The sequence below is a fragment of the Hyperoodon ampullatus genome (assembly GCF_949752795.1).
Source record: "Hyperoodon ampullatus genome assembly, chromosome: 3".
NCBI classification, from domain to species: domain Eukaryota; kingdom Metazoa; phylum Chordata; class Mammalia; order Artiodactyla; family Ziphiidae; genus Hyperoodon; species Hyperoodon ampullatus.
In genome coordinates this window covers 167,572,236-167,590,204 of record NC_136916.1, presented here as the reverse complement: position 1 = coordinate 167,590,204, position 17,969 = coordinate 167,572,236, and the positions used below count along the sequence as shown (strand labels likewise).

Sequence of the window (17,969 nt, the reverse complement as noted above, 5' to 3'; positions counted from 1 at the left end):
ATTTCCTAGATTGGAGGACAGAGATCTTGTCTATGTATTCTGCCACCACCACCTGACCAGCACACCACCTGACCCCCAGTAGGTGCCCAGGAAATACCGTGGTGTAATTAACAGAGTGAACGGCTACCCTTCGGCTCTCCCTGCCCGCCAGCCCCCTGCCCTGGGGCGATGGGCGTCAGGCCCGGCTGACTCGGGAGCAGTGATGCCCCGAGGCCTGCGATGCTCATGCCCTGAGGTGGCAGCGGTGGCCTGGCTTCCCTGCCTGCCTCTCCCTGCCCTCACAGGTCCTGGCAGGCTGCCACCTGCCGCTGATGCGCCCACGCACACTCTGCACCCCCGTGTCCCCCGGGAGTGAGGGAACTGGTGCAGCACCGTCTGGTAGTGGGTAAGGGCTGCCGGGGCGTACCGCCCGCCCCGGTCCTGCCCTGCCCTGAGTGGTGGGTGGAGCAGAGTGGGGCACAGTGGCTGCAGAGACGCACGATCCCCAGCCCAGCTGCTTGCTGGGACGGGGGACGGCCGCCCCTCTCCCGCTGAGCTCTGTGGGCATGCCCAGGGCAGACGGTGCCAGGAAACCAGCCTAGAGCCGCCACCTGGCGAGGGTGCGGGGGAGTGGGATGGGTCCCATGGACCTGGTGGTGTTGGTGGCTCCACCAGCCCCGCATGACGGGTGTCCCCACCCTGCTGTGACCCCGCACATGGCGCTCTGGCCTAACGGTGGTGCCGGCTGTGAGCCCCGTGCCCTCCCTCTGCCCATCAACAAAAATGTTAACTTTTGCAAGAGGCCCAAGGAAGGGAACTCTACAGCTGCTGATTTGTAGCTTCCGGATCCCTCACCACCATAAAATAGGGTCTTCGCATCAACCCCAAGCACGGATGCTGCTGTTTTGCTGGGAAGAGAGGACAGGGCAGCCCTGAGCCCCTCTGGGCATTGAAGTGTGAGGATAGGACCACCCTCCCTCCCCATCCTGCCTAAACCTCTAAATCCTTCTTCTCCCTCCCCCAGATCCCCACTGCAGCCTGGTCATGGCGTGTAGTAGGCCCTCAGTAGACACTGTTGAATAGAAGTGAGCTCCTTGGGGCAGAGGAAAGGAGCCCCAGGGCAGAGCTGAGAAATCCTGGCTTTATAGACCCAAATGGGGACGCTACACCCCTGTGATGTTCCTCGCCAGCCCTCAGTTTCTGTGTTCCGTAGATAATCTATAAGGCTCTACCGGTTTTATTTTTTCTTTTTTAAAATCTTTATTTGTTTATTTTTGGCTGTGTCGGGTCTTAGTTGCGGCATGTGGGACCTTTCGTTGTGACATGCGGGCTCAGTAGTTGCGGCGCACAGGCTCCAGAGCGCGTGGGCTCTGTAGTTGTGGCGTGTGGGCTTAGTTGACCTGCGGCATGTGGGATCTTAGTTCCCCGACCAGGGATCGAACCTGCGTCCCCTGCATGGGAAGGCAGATTCTTAACCACTGGACCACCAGGGAAGCCCCCTCTGCTGGTTTTGAGTGCGATTCTCACCACTCTCTGCCGTTGGCTGGGGTGGTGTGGGTCCAGCTTGCCATCGCCCCGCTGCCCCTCTGCTTGCTGGTGGCCTCACCGCAGACGTTCTTCCCTAGAGCCCAGCTTTAGCTGCTGGTGACGAGGCTTGTATATACCATGGAAAATGGTTCCTGAGACACCATTTATGGGCAGAAGTTCTTCTCAGGAGATGAATGTGGTACCCTGCCCGTGCTTCTGGAGCCGCCCCCACCACCTTCCTTGGTCCAGGGACTCAGCACAGATGCTTCCTAGCATCAGAGCAACCCAAAGGGAGGGTGGCAGGCGTTCTCGGGGACATTTGAATTGTCCTCCACTCCCGTCCCTGTGGATTTCCCCTGGCTCTTCTGGGACGTGTGGGTGCGTGGCTGTTTTCAGAGTTGGCAGCCCTGAGTTAGTAACTATAAAGATGTGCTGTGCTTCTCTGTGCCAGCACCCTCATCCCACCCTCCCTCTAAAGGAGCCAGACATCCCCTAGAGATGGTCCTCCTCCTGTTACGGAGGACGAGGGTGTGGCTCACAGAGGGACTGTGACTTGCCTGAGGTCACACAGCGAGTAGCTTTGCCCTCACTTGGTGTTTGAGCTTCCAGGTGTTCCTTCCCACACGTCTCTTCCTCCTGGGTCAGCTCAAAGGAAATATTTGTTTTCCTCTCTGGGAACAAAGGCTGGGCTTGGTTTGTTTCTGTGAACGCAGCCATGAGGAGAGGCAGTCACCAAGTGTTCAGGGGTAGGGGGTTTTCTGACGATCTGGGAACCGCAGATGGCCCAGGTTGGTGGCCCTCAATCACTGGGTTCTGAGACTCGGTGTGGCCTCATTAGGGAAGCCGGTGCTCCTAGGCTTGTGCGGACCTGAGCTGGTTTCAAGCCCTGGGGACCCCAGGCTTAATTGAAACGAGGTGGAACAGATGGGCTGAGTCTATCAGCAGCTTTACGTGACAGTCTCTTAACATAAATGCACTTCATTACCCACTCATTTCGCCGGGGCTTCCTGCCCCAGTCGGAGGGAACGTGGCGGAAACGAGAGCCCCTCGTCCAGATGGAATCATGAGCACGTGGCCTGTGGGCCCGTCTCTGAACAGGCGGACGAGGATAAATCATCAGGCTTACGTCTCCGCTCAGCAGCTAAATTAAAAAAATCGTTCTCCTGGCTGTAACATCGCAGAACGTGGGCTGTGTCGCTGCGTTCGGGGGTCTAGTCCCCGTTGCTCTCAGGTGGGGTAGCATCGAGGGAGGCATGATTGGTTGGGGGTGGAGGCAGCAGGCTGTCACTAGGGAAGGTATGAGACAAGTGTTAACTCTAGAAAGTGCCCCGGTCTGTGGTCTCGGGGAAAGCTCACCAGCCCAGAGCACCCAACCTGGCCCTCGCTCTGCATCCCGCCGTTAAACCCCGTTCCCAGCGCTGTGCTGTGGTTCCCTCCGATTGGAAATCCTAGTGGTTCTTGTCCTGACCCCCTCACGTGATGTTGGGAGGAGGAAAGAGAGGGGACCCTCCCTGTACTTGGGTGTGTGTTTCTGTTTGGGCCAGGATGTTGTGGAAGGGAGTTCAGGAGCCCCTCTTGGCCAAATCGAGGTGGGAGTCTGGAGGAGTGCTAATCGGTGGCAGGAGTGTAAGCCCTGTGATGTGTGCAGAGACTGCCAGGAATACTGCTCCTGACTTTCTAGGTCTGTCCGTGTGAGCGTCTCAGCCTTTCAGAATCCCAGAGGCACCTCACCTGTGTTGAACCTTAGCTGTGCGGTTTCTGGAAAAGTTACGGCCGTGGGGTCTGCAGTCTATCCTCCTCTCTCGGGGGCGCTGGAATAGACGCTGGGGACATTGGAATACGTGTGGTGGCTTTCCCATCTGAGTCACGTCTACTGTTGAGGAATTTTAAATTCCCCTTGCTTTGCTTTGTTTGCTCATAAAACTACCACATTTGGGATTTTACAGTTGGAAAGCCTGGCATATTCAAACCAGCGTTACAAATTTACTTCGAGATGTTTTGAACTTTGGTTAACATCTACAAGCTGTGGGATCCTCAGGCACATGGTGGCCGATTTGGCTGGGTAAAATAGGAAGGAGCTTAACAGGGGAGTCAAGTAACTTGTAGTAGTGCAGCAGAGTCGTTAGTCTTCAGGACTTGGTCCCCTCGTTCATGTGAGAAAGAGAAGACACCACTTCCAAAAAAGAGACTTGAAAAAGAATAAAACCTCACTCAGTATAAACTTTGAGGAATATTTTCTGATCAGTCTCATTTTGTCAGCTGTCACTCAGCTGCTTTTTGCTGCCTGTGCGTGGGGAGTCACTGGCAAGGCAAAAGGTGAAAGTGCCACAGAAGTGGGCGGGTGAAACATGAGGAGTTGAGGGGAAAGAAACTCGTATGTGATTAAGGGCATCAAGGATGGCTTCATGGAGGAGGTGACATTTTTGCTGAGCTTCGGAGGATGGGTAGGATTCTGACTGGTGGTGATCGGGACCCGTGACGTGTGAGGATGAAAGAGCGCCCCAGTGGGAAATGCAGAGTATGTACAGTACACTGTAACCAAAGGTTTGACTTGCTGGCCACACTTAGCAGCTAATACATTTCCTGGCTCTCTCCTTCACCTGTGGGACTCTAAGCATTCTCCGCAGCCCAGCTTAGACGCTGCTGCCTCTGAGACGTTTTCCCAGACTTGCCTGGGCAGAGTTTGGCAGTGCCCCCCGTGCTGTGCTGCTCTGACACCTGTCCTTTTGTGCTGTGACGGTCTACCTCCCTGCCTTTTCCGCCAGCTGAGAGTTCTCAGCTCACAGCTAGGCCGCTCGTATGTGTTTTTGAGTATCTGAACCCCAGACTTAAAGGTGTGCTGGGTGCGCACTCAAAGCTGTTATTACTTGTGTTACTGATTCTCAGTATTGGATAGGTCTCTGTGTTGCTTGGGCTGTGTGGACTGCACATTTTGCTGTCTGGACCATCCTGATCTCCTTGGCAACCGTGAGCATCATCTTCCTCCTGGATGCCTCGTGTGGGTGTTTGTCTTAACTTCTCTGGGATCTCCCTCTCATTCCCTCTATATTAACAACTCCTTTTCAAACTCTCATGGAGGGTCATTCCGTGCACCTACACTCAAGGCATTTAGCAGCATTCATTCTTCCTTCCTGGCAAAACCTCGAGCCATAAAATTCATTTGGCAAGAGAAAAGGATTTCTTCCCATTTCGTTGTGAAATCATTGTGCTTAATCCAACAATCCCAGCGTTTCCCATGGAAACTGAAGATAACCTTTGCCACAGACACACAGAGTGTTTCCACCCTGCAACTTTCCGGGACCTTTCCTTTCTTCCACCAGCGGAGAAAGTGGCCTTTCTGTTTGAGCATGCACAAAGGTTGACCTGAGCCTTGGCACGATTTTAAGCCTTTTCAGCGAGGCCCCTACGTTGCCTCAGGCGGTGGGTGAACTTCTCTGGGATCCCTGGGCCTCCGTTTTCCAGAGACTGGTGCGCTGAGAGCCTACCCCTTCCCCCAGGGCCTCCTGCCTCAGGTCCCAGCGCAGGGCCCAGGGCTGTAAGCCAGCCTCTGCCCTCATCCCTCAGTTCTCCTGGCTGGCATCTCTTCTTCCCGGCCGATGGTGGCTTTGCAATTTCTGATGGGGGATGCTGGAATACAGTTTGACTGGGGGGGTGGGGGCGGTGATTGAAAGAACCAATAATCCACATCGTTGTTCATGTTGGATACGTTGTGAATTGTCTCAGGAGAAAGGCTTTTTTTTTTTTTTTTTTTTTTTAGTGGATCTGTCACGTTCACGGTTCAATATCTGGTAAATAAATGCTGCTGACATTCTTTGGGGGAAGCCGTGCCACAGGGTTAAAATAATTGAAGGTGTTAGAACCGCATTACAGAATCTTTTTTAAATGTTGGGAAAGCTTGCTCTTGTCCTGATCAGTCTAATAAAGAGAGTTCTGTCATTTTAGTGTATTTCCTTTGAGGGTTTCTTCTTTTTTAGCATATCTTTACTTTTCTACATTCACTTAGGCATCCTTTTATTCATTTCAGCATTCTTTGCCCTCTTCCTACCCAGGATCGCGGCCGTACCTTCCATGACCTAACCAGTCCCCAGTTTGCGGCATAAGTATTCAAGTGCCTCTCCCTTACACACACCCCGTCATACTTGGATTTGTATTTTGAAGGTGGGTGTTTTAGAGCCTCCATTTAATATTCTGCTGTTGACAGTTTTGTGGTGAAGTAGACAGCTTGCTAGGACTTTGGGGTACACACACTCTCAGAGGTAAGTTGAGGGGGTCGGTTTTGGGGGGGCCAGAGCTGAGTCCTCCTGTTTCAGCCAAGGGAGGAGGTCCTGGAGAAAGCACGGCTTACCTGAGGGCTTCCAGGACGTTCACTGCCATGGCTCCGTGGGTGCTCTATTTATAAGTCCTGGATAGAGACTGGCTAGAAAGGAATTAGGAGGCCCATCTCCCACAGGGACTGAACAATTTGATGGAGGCAACTGGGCGACACGCAGAAAATGAGCTTCACCTGCAAGCCCCGGGAACCGCAGGTCACCTCTGGCCCGAGGGACAAACCAGGTGGAGTGAGGCGTCCAGGCTTGTCCTGGGGTCCCTCCCAGCTCCCTCTGTGCGGCCCCCAGCCTCTGCCTTCCCTCCCCCTGTCCCCCTGCCTCTCCCAGAGCCCCACCTCCAGAGGGCAGTGACGGAGCCCCCAGATCTTGTTATCTCAAGACCTAGCACCACCTGCACATAACGTGCAGGCACTCGGGAAACCTCAAAGCTTCCTTGGGAGGAGTGAGGTTTGAGGGAGTTTGGGAGGGAAGAAACATTTAGGCTGGAGCGCTGGCCTGTGTGAAGGCTGGTGACAGGAGGGATGGCGCGGGCCCAGGTGACCCCCGGAGCCACCTGGGAATCACAGCCTGGGCCCCATATTGGGTCCTGACATGTGGGGCGCCGTGCTCACCGGCAGGGACGAGCGTTTGGTGTCGTGGGTTCAGTGAAGCCACGCGCCTGGGTGCTGGTCTCGTTTACTCTCGGGGGGCTGGGAGGTCCTGCCACCACCCAGGCCACTTGCTTAGTTGTAATCACGTGTGGGTTCTGCGCGTGGCCTGGTGCCTCTGGACTCTGCCCTCCCCCTCCTGCATCGTCCTTCCTGCCACTAGCAGAGCTCTGTCACCTGTGAAGCCTGGACCGGGGCACCCCCTCCTGTGTCCTGGATTTTCCCCACTGGGTACGTTTGTACTTGTCATGAGAGAATTCCAATAGGAAGGGAGCGTCTTCCTTCCACTTGGCTTCCTGGTTCTGTTCTGAGCACTTCTCTCCACCCGTGACCCCTGGGAGCCAGTGCCACGGCCTCGAGACGGCCCCTCTGCACTCCCCGTGTGCCCCCCACCCCACCCAGGTTGCCTCTGGAGGGTCCAGATCAGGAAGCTGTCAATCCGAGGGCAGTCTGAGTCTCTGGGCTTATTGACACTGTGTGCGAGGTGCCAGACGCTTCCTGGAGAGTGTCCTGCCCGTCCCATCCCTCCCCCGGGTGTAAGGCCCTTGTTTGTGTCAGGACAGCCCTGGGAGGAAGTTCAGAGTCGATATGATCTAAGTTTTGGATTTGCAGCCTGGGGCGGGGGGTCAGGTGGGTTCTTTCCCCTTGTACTTTACAAAGCGCTTTCTAGCCCCGACCCCCTTGCTACAGGAGAATCCAAGCACCATCACCCTGCTCTGACCTACTTTTGTGACTTTTCTTTTAGTTTGTTTAAAGTGGTTAGCAATGAGGTCCCTCCAGGATGCAGTTAGTGCAGTTTTGTTTATGAAAAGGAAAATCTGGGGTTTCCCCAGCATCTTATACTAGGATCTCAGAACAAACCTAAAGCAGGTGCACGGAGGAGAGGGGACGGGGGTACAAAACCTGCTCTGGATCTCGGCGCTTAAACCCACCCCCCGCCCTGCTGCTGCCTCTCCGCAGCCCAGTTCTCTGTGGAGGGCAGGGGTCTCTGGGAGGGCTGCACCCCAAGCCTGACTCTTCCCTCCTGCCATCAGGCCGCAAGGATGGGATGAGACAAGAGGCCGCAAGGCTCGTGTGTGCCCTTATGCCTCGTCCTGGCCTCGGGATGTGACGGTGTGCTTTGTTTCTGCCTTTGCAAAGGCCCTGGTGGCACCAGGAAGGCTTGTTGGCAAATTTGGGGGCCGCACAGAGCACACCTTGGGGCCTGTGCTCTCCATCCTCGCTCCGTCCCCACTCCCGCAGCCGGCCGGGGTGTGACCAGTGCCCGCCCAGCCGGCCGGTGTGTCAGCTGCGGTCTCCACAGTGGCTTTCTGTTCTGAGTACCAGGCAGGAGGGGCCCCTCGTCAGCAGCCTCCTCACGTAGCCGGAGGGCCTGGCCTGTCGCCCTGGAGGCCCCGCCGCCCCGAGGGGACGCATTTGCTCAGCTTTCCTCAGGGAGTCCCCTTGTCACCAGTGTTGCAGAGCCCTGGCAGCCGCTAGCATGTCACATGTGGCTGGCGGGGCCTCCAGATGTGGCTAGTGTGACTGAGGAAGTGAATTTCTAATTTGTTTAGATTTAAAAGCTGATACTGGATTCGGTTACTGGAAAATTTTTAAGTGTGTTTGGAAGAACTTTGGTTTGCGACTCTGCTTATTCAGATCATGTTTCCAACGACAGTTTAGCATCTGAACGGCGATGTGCTGTGAGTGTCAACTACGCACTGGATTTCAAAGACTTAGTGTGAAAAAAGAATGTGAAGTGTCTCACTCATGGTTTTATGTTGGTTATGTGGTGAAACAATATTTTGGAAATGTTGCTTTAATTAAAGTATATTATTTGTATGTTGTCACTTGTTTCTTTTTACTTTTTTTTTTTTTTTTTTTTGTGGTATGCGGGCCTCTCACTGTTGTGGCCTCTCCCGTTGCGGAGCACAGGCTCCGGACGCGCAGGCTCAGCGGCCATGGCTCACGGGCCCAGCCGCTCCGCGGCATGTGGGATCCTCCCGGACCTGGGCACGAGCCTGTGTCCCCTGCATCAGCAGGCCGACTCCCAACCACTTCGCCACCAGGGAAGCCCTCTTTTTACTTTTTTAAGGTGACTACTAGAACATTTGAAATTAATGTGTTTCATGTTGTATTTCTGCTGGCCAGCTCTGACCTTGGTACTCAAACCTCTGAGCCTGTTTTTGCTGGAAATGTGATTGGTGGTCCTTTGGGGGGAGCAGTTAAGGTCTTGGGGGTATCTTTGGCCCCCAAATTTTGGATTAACTTTTGGGAGGCCCATGATGTTTTGAGAGGAACACATCAATGAAACATTGTTAATAAAACATTACTTCTTAGTTGTGCAAGTGATACATATTTCTTGTGGGAAAATTAGAAAATACTGATTAGACAGAATTAACCATCCAGTTTTGGAAGGAGAAAACATGGATTTTCCAGCAATATTTTCTAGCAATGTTTCCAGCAGTCTTTTGCTTAGTTAATCATAAGCATAAAAATACCACTTTGCATTATGGCAGAGACCTTCAAGATGATTTCTCATTCTGTATCTCCTTCATAAATGTGTGCACCCTTCTTCAAGCACCCTGATAAACAGGGCTGGCGCTCCAGACAGTTGGACCATGGCAGAGGAAACCAGCCAAGACTTCAAAGGGAACTGTAGCTGTTCGGACAGTGATAAGAAGGAGATCTTCTAGAAGTTGGGCTGAGCACTTGAGTTTAGTGTTGAGGCTGGATAGGGACTCCATGACAGAATGGACCCATCTGGTTGGGAGTCCTTCCTTTTGCTAGAAGTGGATTTACCTGGTTTTACTCACAGTGTGTGTTTTGCCCCCAGGCAGGGACTGTGGAATCCTCTGGTGAGCTCATTCAATTGAGAAACAGTTTTTTCCGCGTTGACTTTTCCAAGCCCTGAAGGAGAGCTGAGGCTGTAACGCAGCTCAGACTCTGTCCAACACTGAGACTTGTTTGAGAAAACATTGGCCATCTCTGATGCGGTGACACGTGACCTCAGATAGTAAAGAAAGACATCCTCCAACACTGAGTGCAGAGGGGCCCGTGTGTTTGGGAGTGGGGTACTCCTGGTTTAGCATCCCCTCCCCTCAATTTCTGGTGTGGCAGGAGCCAGGGAAAGATAATAAGGAGGGTGGCTCAGATCATTTTGTACATTCTGTGAAGGTGTTGGCCTCTCCAGGTGTGCTTGCCTAGGCCACCATTCTCAGGATTCAGAGAGCTCTGAGGTGTCCAGCTGGGCCCTGTGGGATTAGCCGATTGCGTTCATCATCCCCTTTTTCTTCATCAGTGCTGGTTGGCAGTGTACTGAGTACAGAGATTCATCACGTCATCAGTAGAGCGACTGCTGAAAAAAAAGTCGTGTCTCAATGGAAACATTTTTTTTTAAAGGCATAAGAGGAGCTTTGTTGGTCAAGAGTTTCTATAGTGACCACTTTTGTAAGACCAAGAATACTTATGAATCCTACTACCTTGCTTGTCTGCTGTAAAATTAGATTTCTTTATCTTCCGATTTGTGAAAAGCAAGGCACATCTGGGCAGGGAAGACCAGCGTGCCCTGAGAATTGCTCTGGGAAGCATGAGTGGTGGGTCGGCACACTCCAAGGAGAACTTCGTTAGCCATCCCTACCCCAAGGGGACATGGCCGATGGCTGGTGCCTGGGCCTGCTTTCAGAGGCCCTTGGTGTGAGGGCAGAGGGCAGCTCACTTCCCGTGTGCCCCCTCTCTGACGGGCACAGAGTAGCTGTGCTTGATCCCTCCCCCAGGGAAGTCACTGCTGAAAAGAGAGACATCTCACTTACAGCCTGTACCAAAGACCTGCTGAAAGCTAGGATCCCGAATCGTCAGCTTGTAAAGATGCAATAGCATCCCTTTAATCTTTATTCTGTATTTTTTAATTACACAAGCAAACCATACCGTAAAAATAAAGACATCTTTTAAAAAGAAACTCCTAATCCTGCTAATCTAGCATCTGATATATCTTCTTTTTCCCAAAGTCTCTGTACACACGCAGACCTAATTTTTATTTGGTGATAATCAAGGCGGAAGCACAATTCGCTTTTTTGACTTTTCATTTATTGGTATCTTGAACTATTCCTTCCTGTTATACAGTGTTTTCATAGTTACTGTTTAATGGCTGGCACGCTCATCCAGCAACTTGGTAAACTGTAATTGTCTTAATCAGTCTTTATTTTGTTTTCTGTTCTTAATGGTATCCTTTCCCCTTTGTTTCTGTAGGAAGTTCTCCAGCAGCTGATTGTAATGAATTTGCCCAATGTCTTGATGATTGGCAAAGACCCGCTGTCTGGTGAGTGAAAGCCACCCCCCACCACCGACACCCCACCCCACCCCCCGTAGAGCCTGGGCAGTGCCATCGGCCCTGGGCAGCTGTCAGAGGCAGAGCTCTGGCTGCCAGCTTGGAGCCAGCACAGCGAAAGCACGTGATCGTTCGGGTGTGATTGTAAAGGGTGGGTTTATTACCCTGAGGCATCACGCCAAGAGCACATTTCTTCCTTAAGAATATATCCTCTGACCCCTGGGATTCCAGCACAGAGGCAGGCGAGGCCTCGGGCTTAGGGGCCCGAGTTGTATGGTGGACCCCCAGGGGTCTCTCCTCACACCATCGTGGGGTGTGGTCTCTATTGGCAGGAAAGAATCTTTGGAGGAAGCTCATGTCCCTTCCGCTGGGATCCTGTGCTGCCTTATCCCCCCCATGGTAGATCTCACCGGGACATCCTGTCGTGTGTCTGTTTTCACGTCTCCCTCTGGTCTCTGAGGCCCGAGTGGGCAAGGTTCTAAGTCCTAGTCTCGGACACTCGGTGTGACTTTGAAAGACTGAAATGTCCTCCTGGACGCCTTCCAGAGAACCAGAGCTTAGTTCATCCCTGACAGTTAACACACTGGGTTGGTGAAACAGGGTGAAAGATTTCCTCCCCTCCACATTTGTGTGCGTTCACCTGTACCCATGGCTCATGGATGGCAGCTCGCAGGCCCCAGGGACAGATGGGCTCGCTGACTGGAACGTCCCTGGTTCCCGTGGAGACTTTGTTAGCCTCCTGGTCTAGGTGTGGAGTCAAGGAATGCAGGAAGGCTCCCACACATTAGAGCCTTTTGCAGAAGGAACTGAAACTTCCCTCTGTCGGTACCTCCCCGCCCTGCTCTCCCTGGAGTCTTGCTGTCCTTGCTCCTGTCCATGTGAGCTCAGTTGGCTGGAGAGGAAAGGAGAAGTATACCAAGTGACCCGTCGGGGACATTTCTCATAGAGGAGCCCTGGCCCTGAGAGCAGCAGCAGCTTCTGGGGCCACCGGGTCGAGGGCAGCTGAGCATTTAATCACTTTGTTCGTGGAGGCGGGCCTCCTGGGTCCTCCTGGGCCCCACTTCCCTTTTCTCTACGGGAGCCAAAGGAAGGGAGTTCCTCAACCTCCTGTTCGTCTTTGGCGCCACTGACCCATGAGCACCCCCAGCTTTACACACTGGCTCTGCAGAGCGCACCCAGGCACACCTGGTGGCCTCTGGCAGTGGACACCCTTCCCCATTGGTGCGTTAATAACAGGCAGCCCTTGGTTCACGCCACCCCCAGCTCTGCCTTAGGGCCGTTCGTGTACTGGCTTTATTTCATGGTTCCCCCACGTAGAGGACTCAGATGCAGCCCTGGGCTCCAGGGACAGTTGGGACTCTTGTGCTTCTGCAGTAACGTCAGGAAAGTGAGGGTCTGCTTTGCTGAGCAGAACTGTGCTGCTTGTCTTGACTCATTTGAGGGGCTGATGTTAGAAGAGAGATGCCTGGAGAGGTTGGTGGTTCAGGCTTAGTTCTACTATTCCATCTGCTCTAGGGACAGCATCGCAAGATGAGGAGAGGAAAGCAGCGGAGCAGGAAAGAAGGGTGCTCCCTGCTTGAGCCTTTGGTGAGGCTACCGTGTGCTGGGCATTGGACATGTGTTTAAAGATGGAAAGGAAAATGTGCTTCCGGGGTGTGACCGTGCCATCCCGTTTATAGATGAGAGGACGACAGCTCACAGAGTTGAAGTGACAAGCCCTCGGTCACTTAGCCCATGAGCAGAGGGGCCGATTGGGAATTTGCTCCATCCAACCCACGAGCCTGAGCTCCGGTCCGTATCACACACGGACAGGTGTTAGGTTGAGCTGTAGGCGATTGCCAGTGTTCAACCATTTGACCTACAAAAATGACGGTGGCATATGATTCAGTCTAATACTAACCACGTCCTCCTCCCCCACCCAGGCAGCCTGTCACCCCATCACCCCATCATACTGCGTAGTTTGCCACCTTCCTGTCGTCAGTGCCCCCCACCACCTGCTGCCATTTGGAAGCCTGCCCTCTGGGCGCCCCTTCTCCGGCAGGCACCTCCACTCGCCAGAACCCTGGCTCCAGCCCTCCCCCTAGCTGAGTCTCTGTTTTAGCCCCTTTGAACCACATGGGGCCAAGAGACTGTCCACATGCAAGGAACCCAGGTCGCACCTCGGGTCTGGCGCTGGACAGAAACATCTGCAGATATGTGGACGCTGATTTTTTTAATAGCTTTATTAATGTATAATTTGCATACCATGAAATTCACTTATTTTAAGTATACAATTTAGTGATTTTTTTTCATAAATGGACAGAGTTGTGCAACCTTCCCCAGCAATCCAGTTTTGGAACACTGTGGGGAAGCCGCTTTTAAGCTGACAGGTGAATTGCCTGCCCTCTTGTCCCCAGCACCATATAGAATCAGTGCACATCAGTTGAAGAGGTTCTGGCCCCAGTTCTGATGGAGAAGTTGGAGAGGTGAGATGGGGAGCCCTGGGAAAGTTAAGGACGAGAATCCCAATGGCTGCAGCAAGCTCAGAAGGCCCCTGGCAGGCAGGGCCTGACTGACGGCAGCTTCTGCGGGCTCTGCTGAAGGGGGAGGGGCTGCCTCCCCTGAAGTCAGGGCTGGAGGGAGGAGAGCTGGGCGCACGCATGGGTAGGTTTTGACAGGAGTGTCGGGGGCTCCGATAGCAGAGGAGGTTGGCAGGAGAGGTGCGCCAGCGAGAGGACGCAAACATGAGTGCCAGAGGCATATTTGTGGAATAGTGTTTTCTGTTTTAAATTTTAAAAATAGATGCGTGAAGCATTTGGGGTTTCTTTTAAAATAAAGAACAAAGTTGGTTTCTCTCCTGTGGCACGGCTTTTTTTTTTTTTTTTTGCGAATTCTGCCTCATGGCTCAGGAGCATGCCTGTGCTCCTTTTGGCTGATGTTGACACTGTACTGTTATTTATAACATTTCAGTTTGGGGTTATTTTTTGTTTTTGGTAAAGGCACCTCCATGGAGCCAGGGCAGGGGCAGGACAGATCCCAGCAGAACATCTAGTCCAAACACACACACACACAGACACACACACACTCTCTCTCTCTCTCTCTCTCTCTCTCTCTCTCTCTCTCTCTCTCTCTTCTCTCTCACACTAAACGATCCCAAGACACCAAGCATTTATCCGCCCCCTTCCTCTGACCTAAAAAAGGAAGCTGTCATGACTAATACTATTAGAAGATTTTTCTGTATGCCTATCCTCCTGCACCCATCAGACAAAAAGATGTTCTCTTTTTTCCTACCCTGGATGGGATTCAAGGACCGTTTAGTGAATGTGAGAAAACACTTCATGTACTTTAAAAATCCATCCTCAATGTCTGCCCTCCTGGCCCCCAATCCCCATTCTCTTATTTCCTGTTTGTACCTCGAATGACCTCTGGATTTCCTCTCTGATTGTGCGTGATTTTATAATCATCTCCCTCATACCCGTCCGTGGGGAAGCATCTGTCCAGCGCCTCGTTACTGTAGATGCCACTTCTTGGAGCCTGGCCTGGGGTCCTGCAGGACCCTGCTCTAACCCTCCCTCACGTCCATACAGTCCATACAGAAAAGCCTTCCCCGGTGGCTGGGCCGTGTGTGGACCCCCAGGACTGGATGTTGTAAGGTGTCCTTTGTCTTGTTTCCAGTTGGCCAAAATGTATCCTTCTCTCCTACCCCACACCCATTCCTCAGGCAGTGCCCTGGCTTAAATTTCCAAACAGCTGAGCTCTTCTCTCCTCCTGCTCTGCTGCCCACCGGTTCCAGCCACCACCATCCTCCTGGCTAGCACCGGAGTGGCCTTCTGTCTGCCTGCCTCTCTACCTTTGCCCTGTGCTGTCTGTTGCTGTCTGTTGTCAACACAGCAGCCGGTCCTCTTAGAAAGGTAGATTATGTCACTTTTCTCCCTGTGCTGTGCACTGGCTGTTCCCTCTGCCTGGAATGCTTTTCCCAGATACTCACAGGAACAGATCCTTCCAGTCTTTGCTTGAATATCACCTTCTCGGTGCAGCCCATCCTGATGACCTCGCTGTCTGCAGCTGCATCCCTCCCTCCTCCTCAGGACTCCCAGTCCTCTTATCCTGCTCTGCCTTCCCTTTCTTCATAACACAACGCCCTCCAGTATACTCCCTGATTTACTTATTTTTCATGTCTGCTGTGCTGCTTATTTTTCCCCCTCTAGGATGTAATCTGTCATGAAGGCAGGAATCTTGGGGGGTTTTGTTGCTGTTGCCAATGTCTTCTACATGTCTAGAGCAGTGCCTGGCACATAGTAGGTGCTGAATAAATAGAGCATAAGTGCTGGAGACGCACTTTGTCGTTTCCCTCTCCTGTCCCCACTTCCCTCTTGCCTCAAGCTAGTGATCCTTACACATGTCAACCACATGCTCTCACAGATACAGCGGTCAAGGGTCAGTGGTCAGGGTCAAGTGAGAGTCGACCTCTGCCCAACACCATGTGTGTGGCTGCCCTAGGCCGGTAGTGAAGCACTGAAAACTGCCTGTACCCCCATCCTGCCAGCTGTGCATCCATTAAGCATATTTACATGGCTTATCGAAGAGTGCATTCTACATGAGAACCAAGAGATCACAATGTCTGCGGCATCTGTAAAATGAGGGAAGGTGTTGGCCAGAACTTCAGCCTCTGGTTTCTCAGCAGCCAGGCCTGTCACTGTGCCACACACACGGAAAAGACTAGATTTGTCTGACAGGAAGCCAGGGTGTTAGCAAATTAATTTCTGCAATGAATCATAGAGCAATCATGCTGGAAGAGAGCACAGTTTTTTCTTCCAAGGTTTGTATCCAAGTGCAGTAGTGGTTTTCAGACTTGGGAATTGCTGATCACTCCTAAGCTGTTTAGAATGGAAAGGGTGGAGCCATGTAGGTGCAGAAACCCAGCCCAGAGAGGGGAGGGAACTCGTTCAGAGGCACACAGCGTGGTGGTCCCATAGGTAAAAGAGGTATTTATTACCATAAGTTACGCAGATGGTTATATATGTGGACAGTCAGCCACTGGTTTCAAGCAGGAGGACCAGCCACTGTCATTATTCTGCCTGGTGTCTCTTGAGTTCTAAATGCCAGGCAAGATTCCTGGGTCCAAGGAGGGGCTGAGCCCGTCTTCGCACCCTACAGGGTCCTGTCTGTGAATACAGCTGGAACCTTTGAGGATAGCCTCCCAGTAATGGCTGTTCGGTGATCTGGTCCTCGTCCTCAGTTTTTTCTCTCGTGATGGTTACGGAAGGGGCTTGCAGGGACAGAGGAAGCACCTTGAGGAGTCTGAGATTCTGTGCCCCCAGGTTCTGTACACGTCCTTCCTTCACAGCTCTTGCAGACCTCTGTTCTCCTGCTGCTCTGGCCAAAGAAACCAGAAGGCCAATTTCTGACCCTCCCAAATAGAAGATGGGAACGCGCTTGCATCGCTCCTCCTCACAGAGGAGCTCAGCCCAAGCCCCCCTCCAGCTTTCTCTGTCAGATGCCCACCATGGGTCCAGTGGCCATGGAGACGAATAGGCTGTCTCTGTTCAAGGAGCCCCCAGTCTGCGTTGGGGCAGGAGGGGAGGAAAGTGTCCATGACTAGCCTGTTCCAGGGCGAGAAGCGGTGCGAGCATGCTTCCCACAGAGTGCAAGGTGGGCAATCACTTCTGCCTGGGCAGGTCAGGAAGACTTCCTGGAGGAGGCGGTATGTGGCAGGGCCTCGAAGAACCCTCGACAGAGCAGCAGAGGGAGGTGTCCAGGTGTGACAAGTTCAGAGGAGTGCAAGTGTGCTGGCAGTCCCACGAGGAGCAGCAAGCTCAGGGCACAGGGAGGAAGTCTCTGTCACAGCTGAAGTTTCGGTTTCAAAGGCCAGAGGGAAACGGAACTCCTGAAACTCCTTGGAATTTAATATTTAACCCTCTGGGATTTACTTGCTCTCCCATCAAGGGTGTCCTTGAAGTGCTTCTCGGATCCCATGGAAACCTTCCCTCTCTGCACCGCTCTGCCTTTTGATGATGAGCTGGAAGCCCCGAGGGCCAGTGCACCCAGGGGCTGGCTCACCTCCAACCCCGGCGACCGGAGAGAGGGCTCCAAGTCTGGTTTGTTACAAACAGTCTTCCTGCCGCTGAGATTGTTCTTTTAGAAAGCGGGCGGGCTGCCTTCCCTCCGCTGCCACCTTCCTGCGGCTCTGCCCGCCCCAGTGCCCTGCTTGCCAAGTGACAGGGTGGGTTGAGTGTCTGCCATTAGGTGTTAATGGGCGATTCTTGAGTTCTTTTTTTTTTTTTTTTTTCCCGCGGTATGCGGGCCTCTCACTGTTGTGGCCTCTCCCGTTGCGGAGCACAGGCTCCGGACGCGCAGGCTCAGCGGCCATGGCTCACGGGCCCAGCCGCTCCGCGGCATGTGGGATCTTCCCGGACCGGGGCACGAACCCGTGTCCCCTCCATCGGCAGGCGGGCTCTCAACCACTGCACCACCAGGGAAGCCCCTTGAGTTCTTTTTCCCAACTCTAAGCTATTTTTTCATTTTTCCTGAATTCTGATCTTGTTTATATATATGTATAAAACTTTTGTGTTTGCAGAAACCTTAGGTCCTTTAAATGAGGAGGGAAGAAGTAAGTAAATAAAGAAAAGCTAATCTTGTAGGCATTCAGTCCTCTTCGTGCTTCCTGTTTTCTCCTGGAGGGAGCACGTTCAGAAAAGCACCCACACGCAATTTCACACGGCATGGCTTGCGGCCTGGTCCTTTGCTTCTGTGCTGCCTGCTGGATTGAGAACTGAATTCTCCAGTCCATGTAGAGCACAGGGGGTTTCTGGGTCCTTGAGCTGAGTGCCAGGACTTGGCTCTTCTAAGAACGTGAAAAGCTTGGTTAGCAGCAAGCACAGCAATCGTTAGAGCACGGCCAGATGCCAGCCTTCGGAGCAGCCGCGGGACCTGCCTGGAAACCAGACTTTGTTTGGTCACCTCCTAGTGATGGGCTGTACACAGAGAGGGGGCTCCCCAGCTGCATGACCGTGCATGGCGTCCAACGGGACTGCTCTCTGTGGCCGTGGCTGTCCGAGGAGGAGGGATGAGCTGTTATTTGTCAAAGGTCTCTATGTTCACCGATAATATTGGGGCTTTGCGTTTTCTGCCTGGTGCGTGGGAGGGACCCTTTCTCAGATCACCTCCTGCCTCTGCCACTGTCTCGCTTCCAGCCAGTGCAGA

The 17,969-nt window shown here is 53.0% G+C and overlaps 1 protein-coding gene across 2 annotated transcripts in view; it reads left to right on the top strand.

Moving 5' to 3' along the window:
- Positions 1–17,969, top strand: part of CCDC88C (coiled-coil domain containing 88C) — a gene marked incomplete at its 5' end in the record, with an annotated part of 125,924 nt that overhangs the window by 41,507 nt on the left and 66,448 nt on the right. For both annotated transcript variants that reach the window (XM_079699613.1, XM_079699612.1), the window contains one exon: positions 10,709–10,778. In XM_079699613.1, coding sequence (XP_079555739.1) covers positions 10,709–10,778 — 70 coding nt within the window. The remainder of the gene's footprint in view (positions 1–10,708; positions 10,779–17,969) is intronic.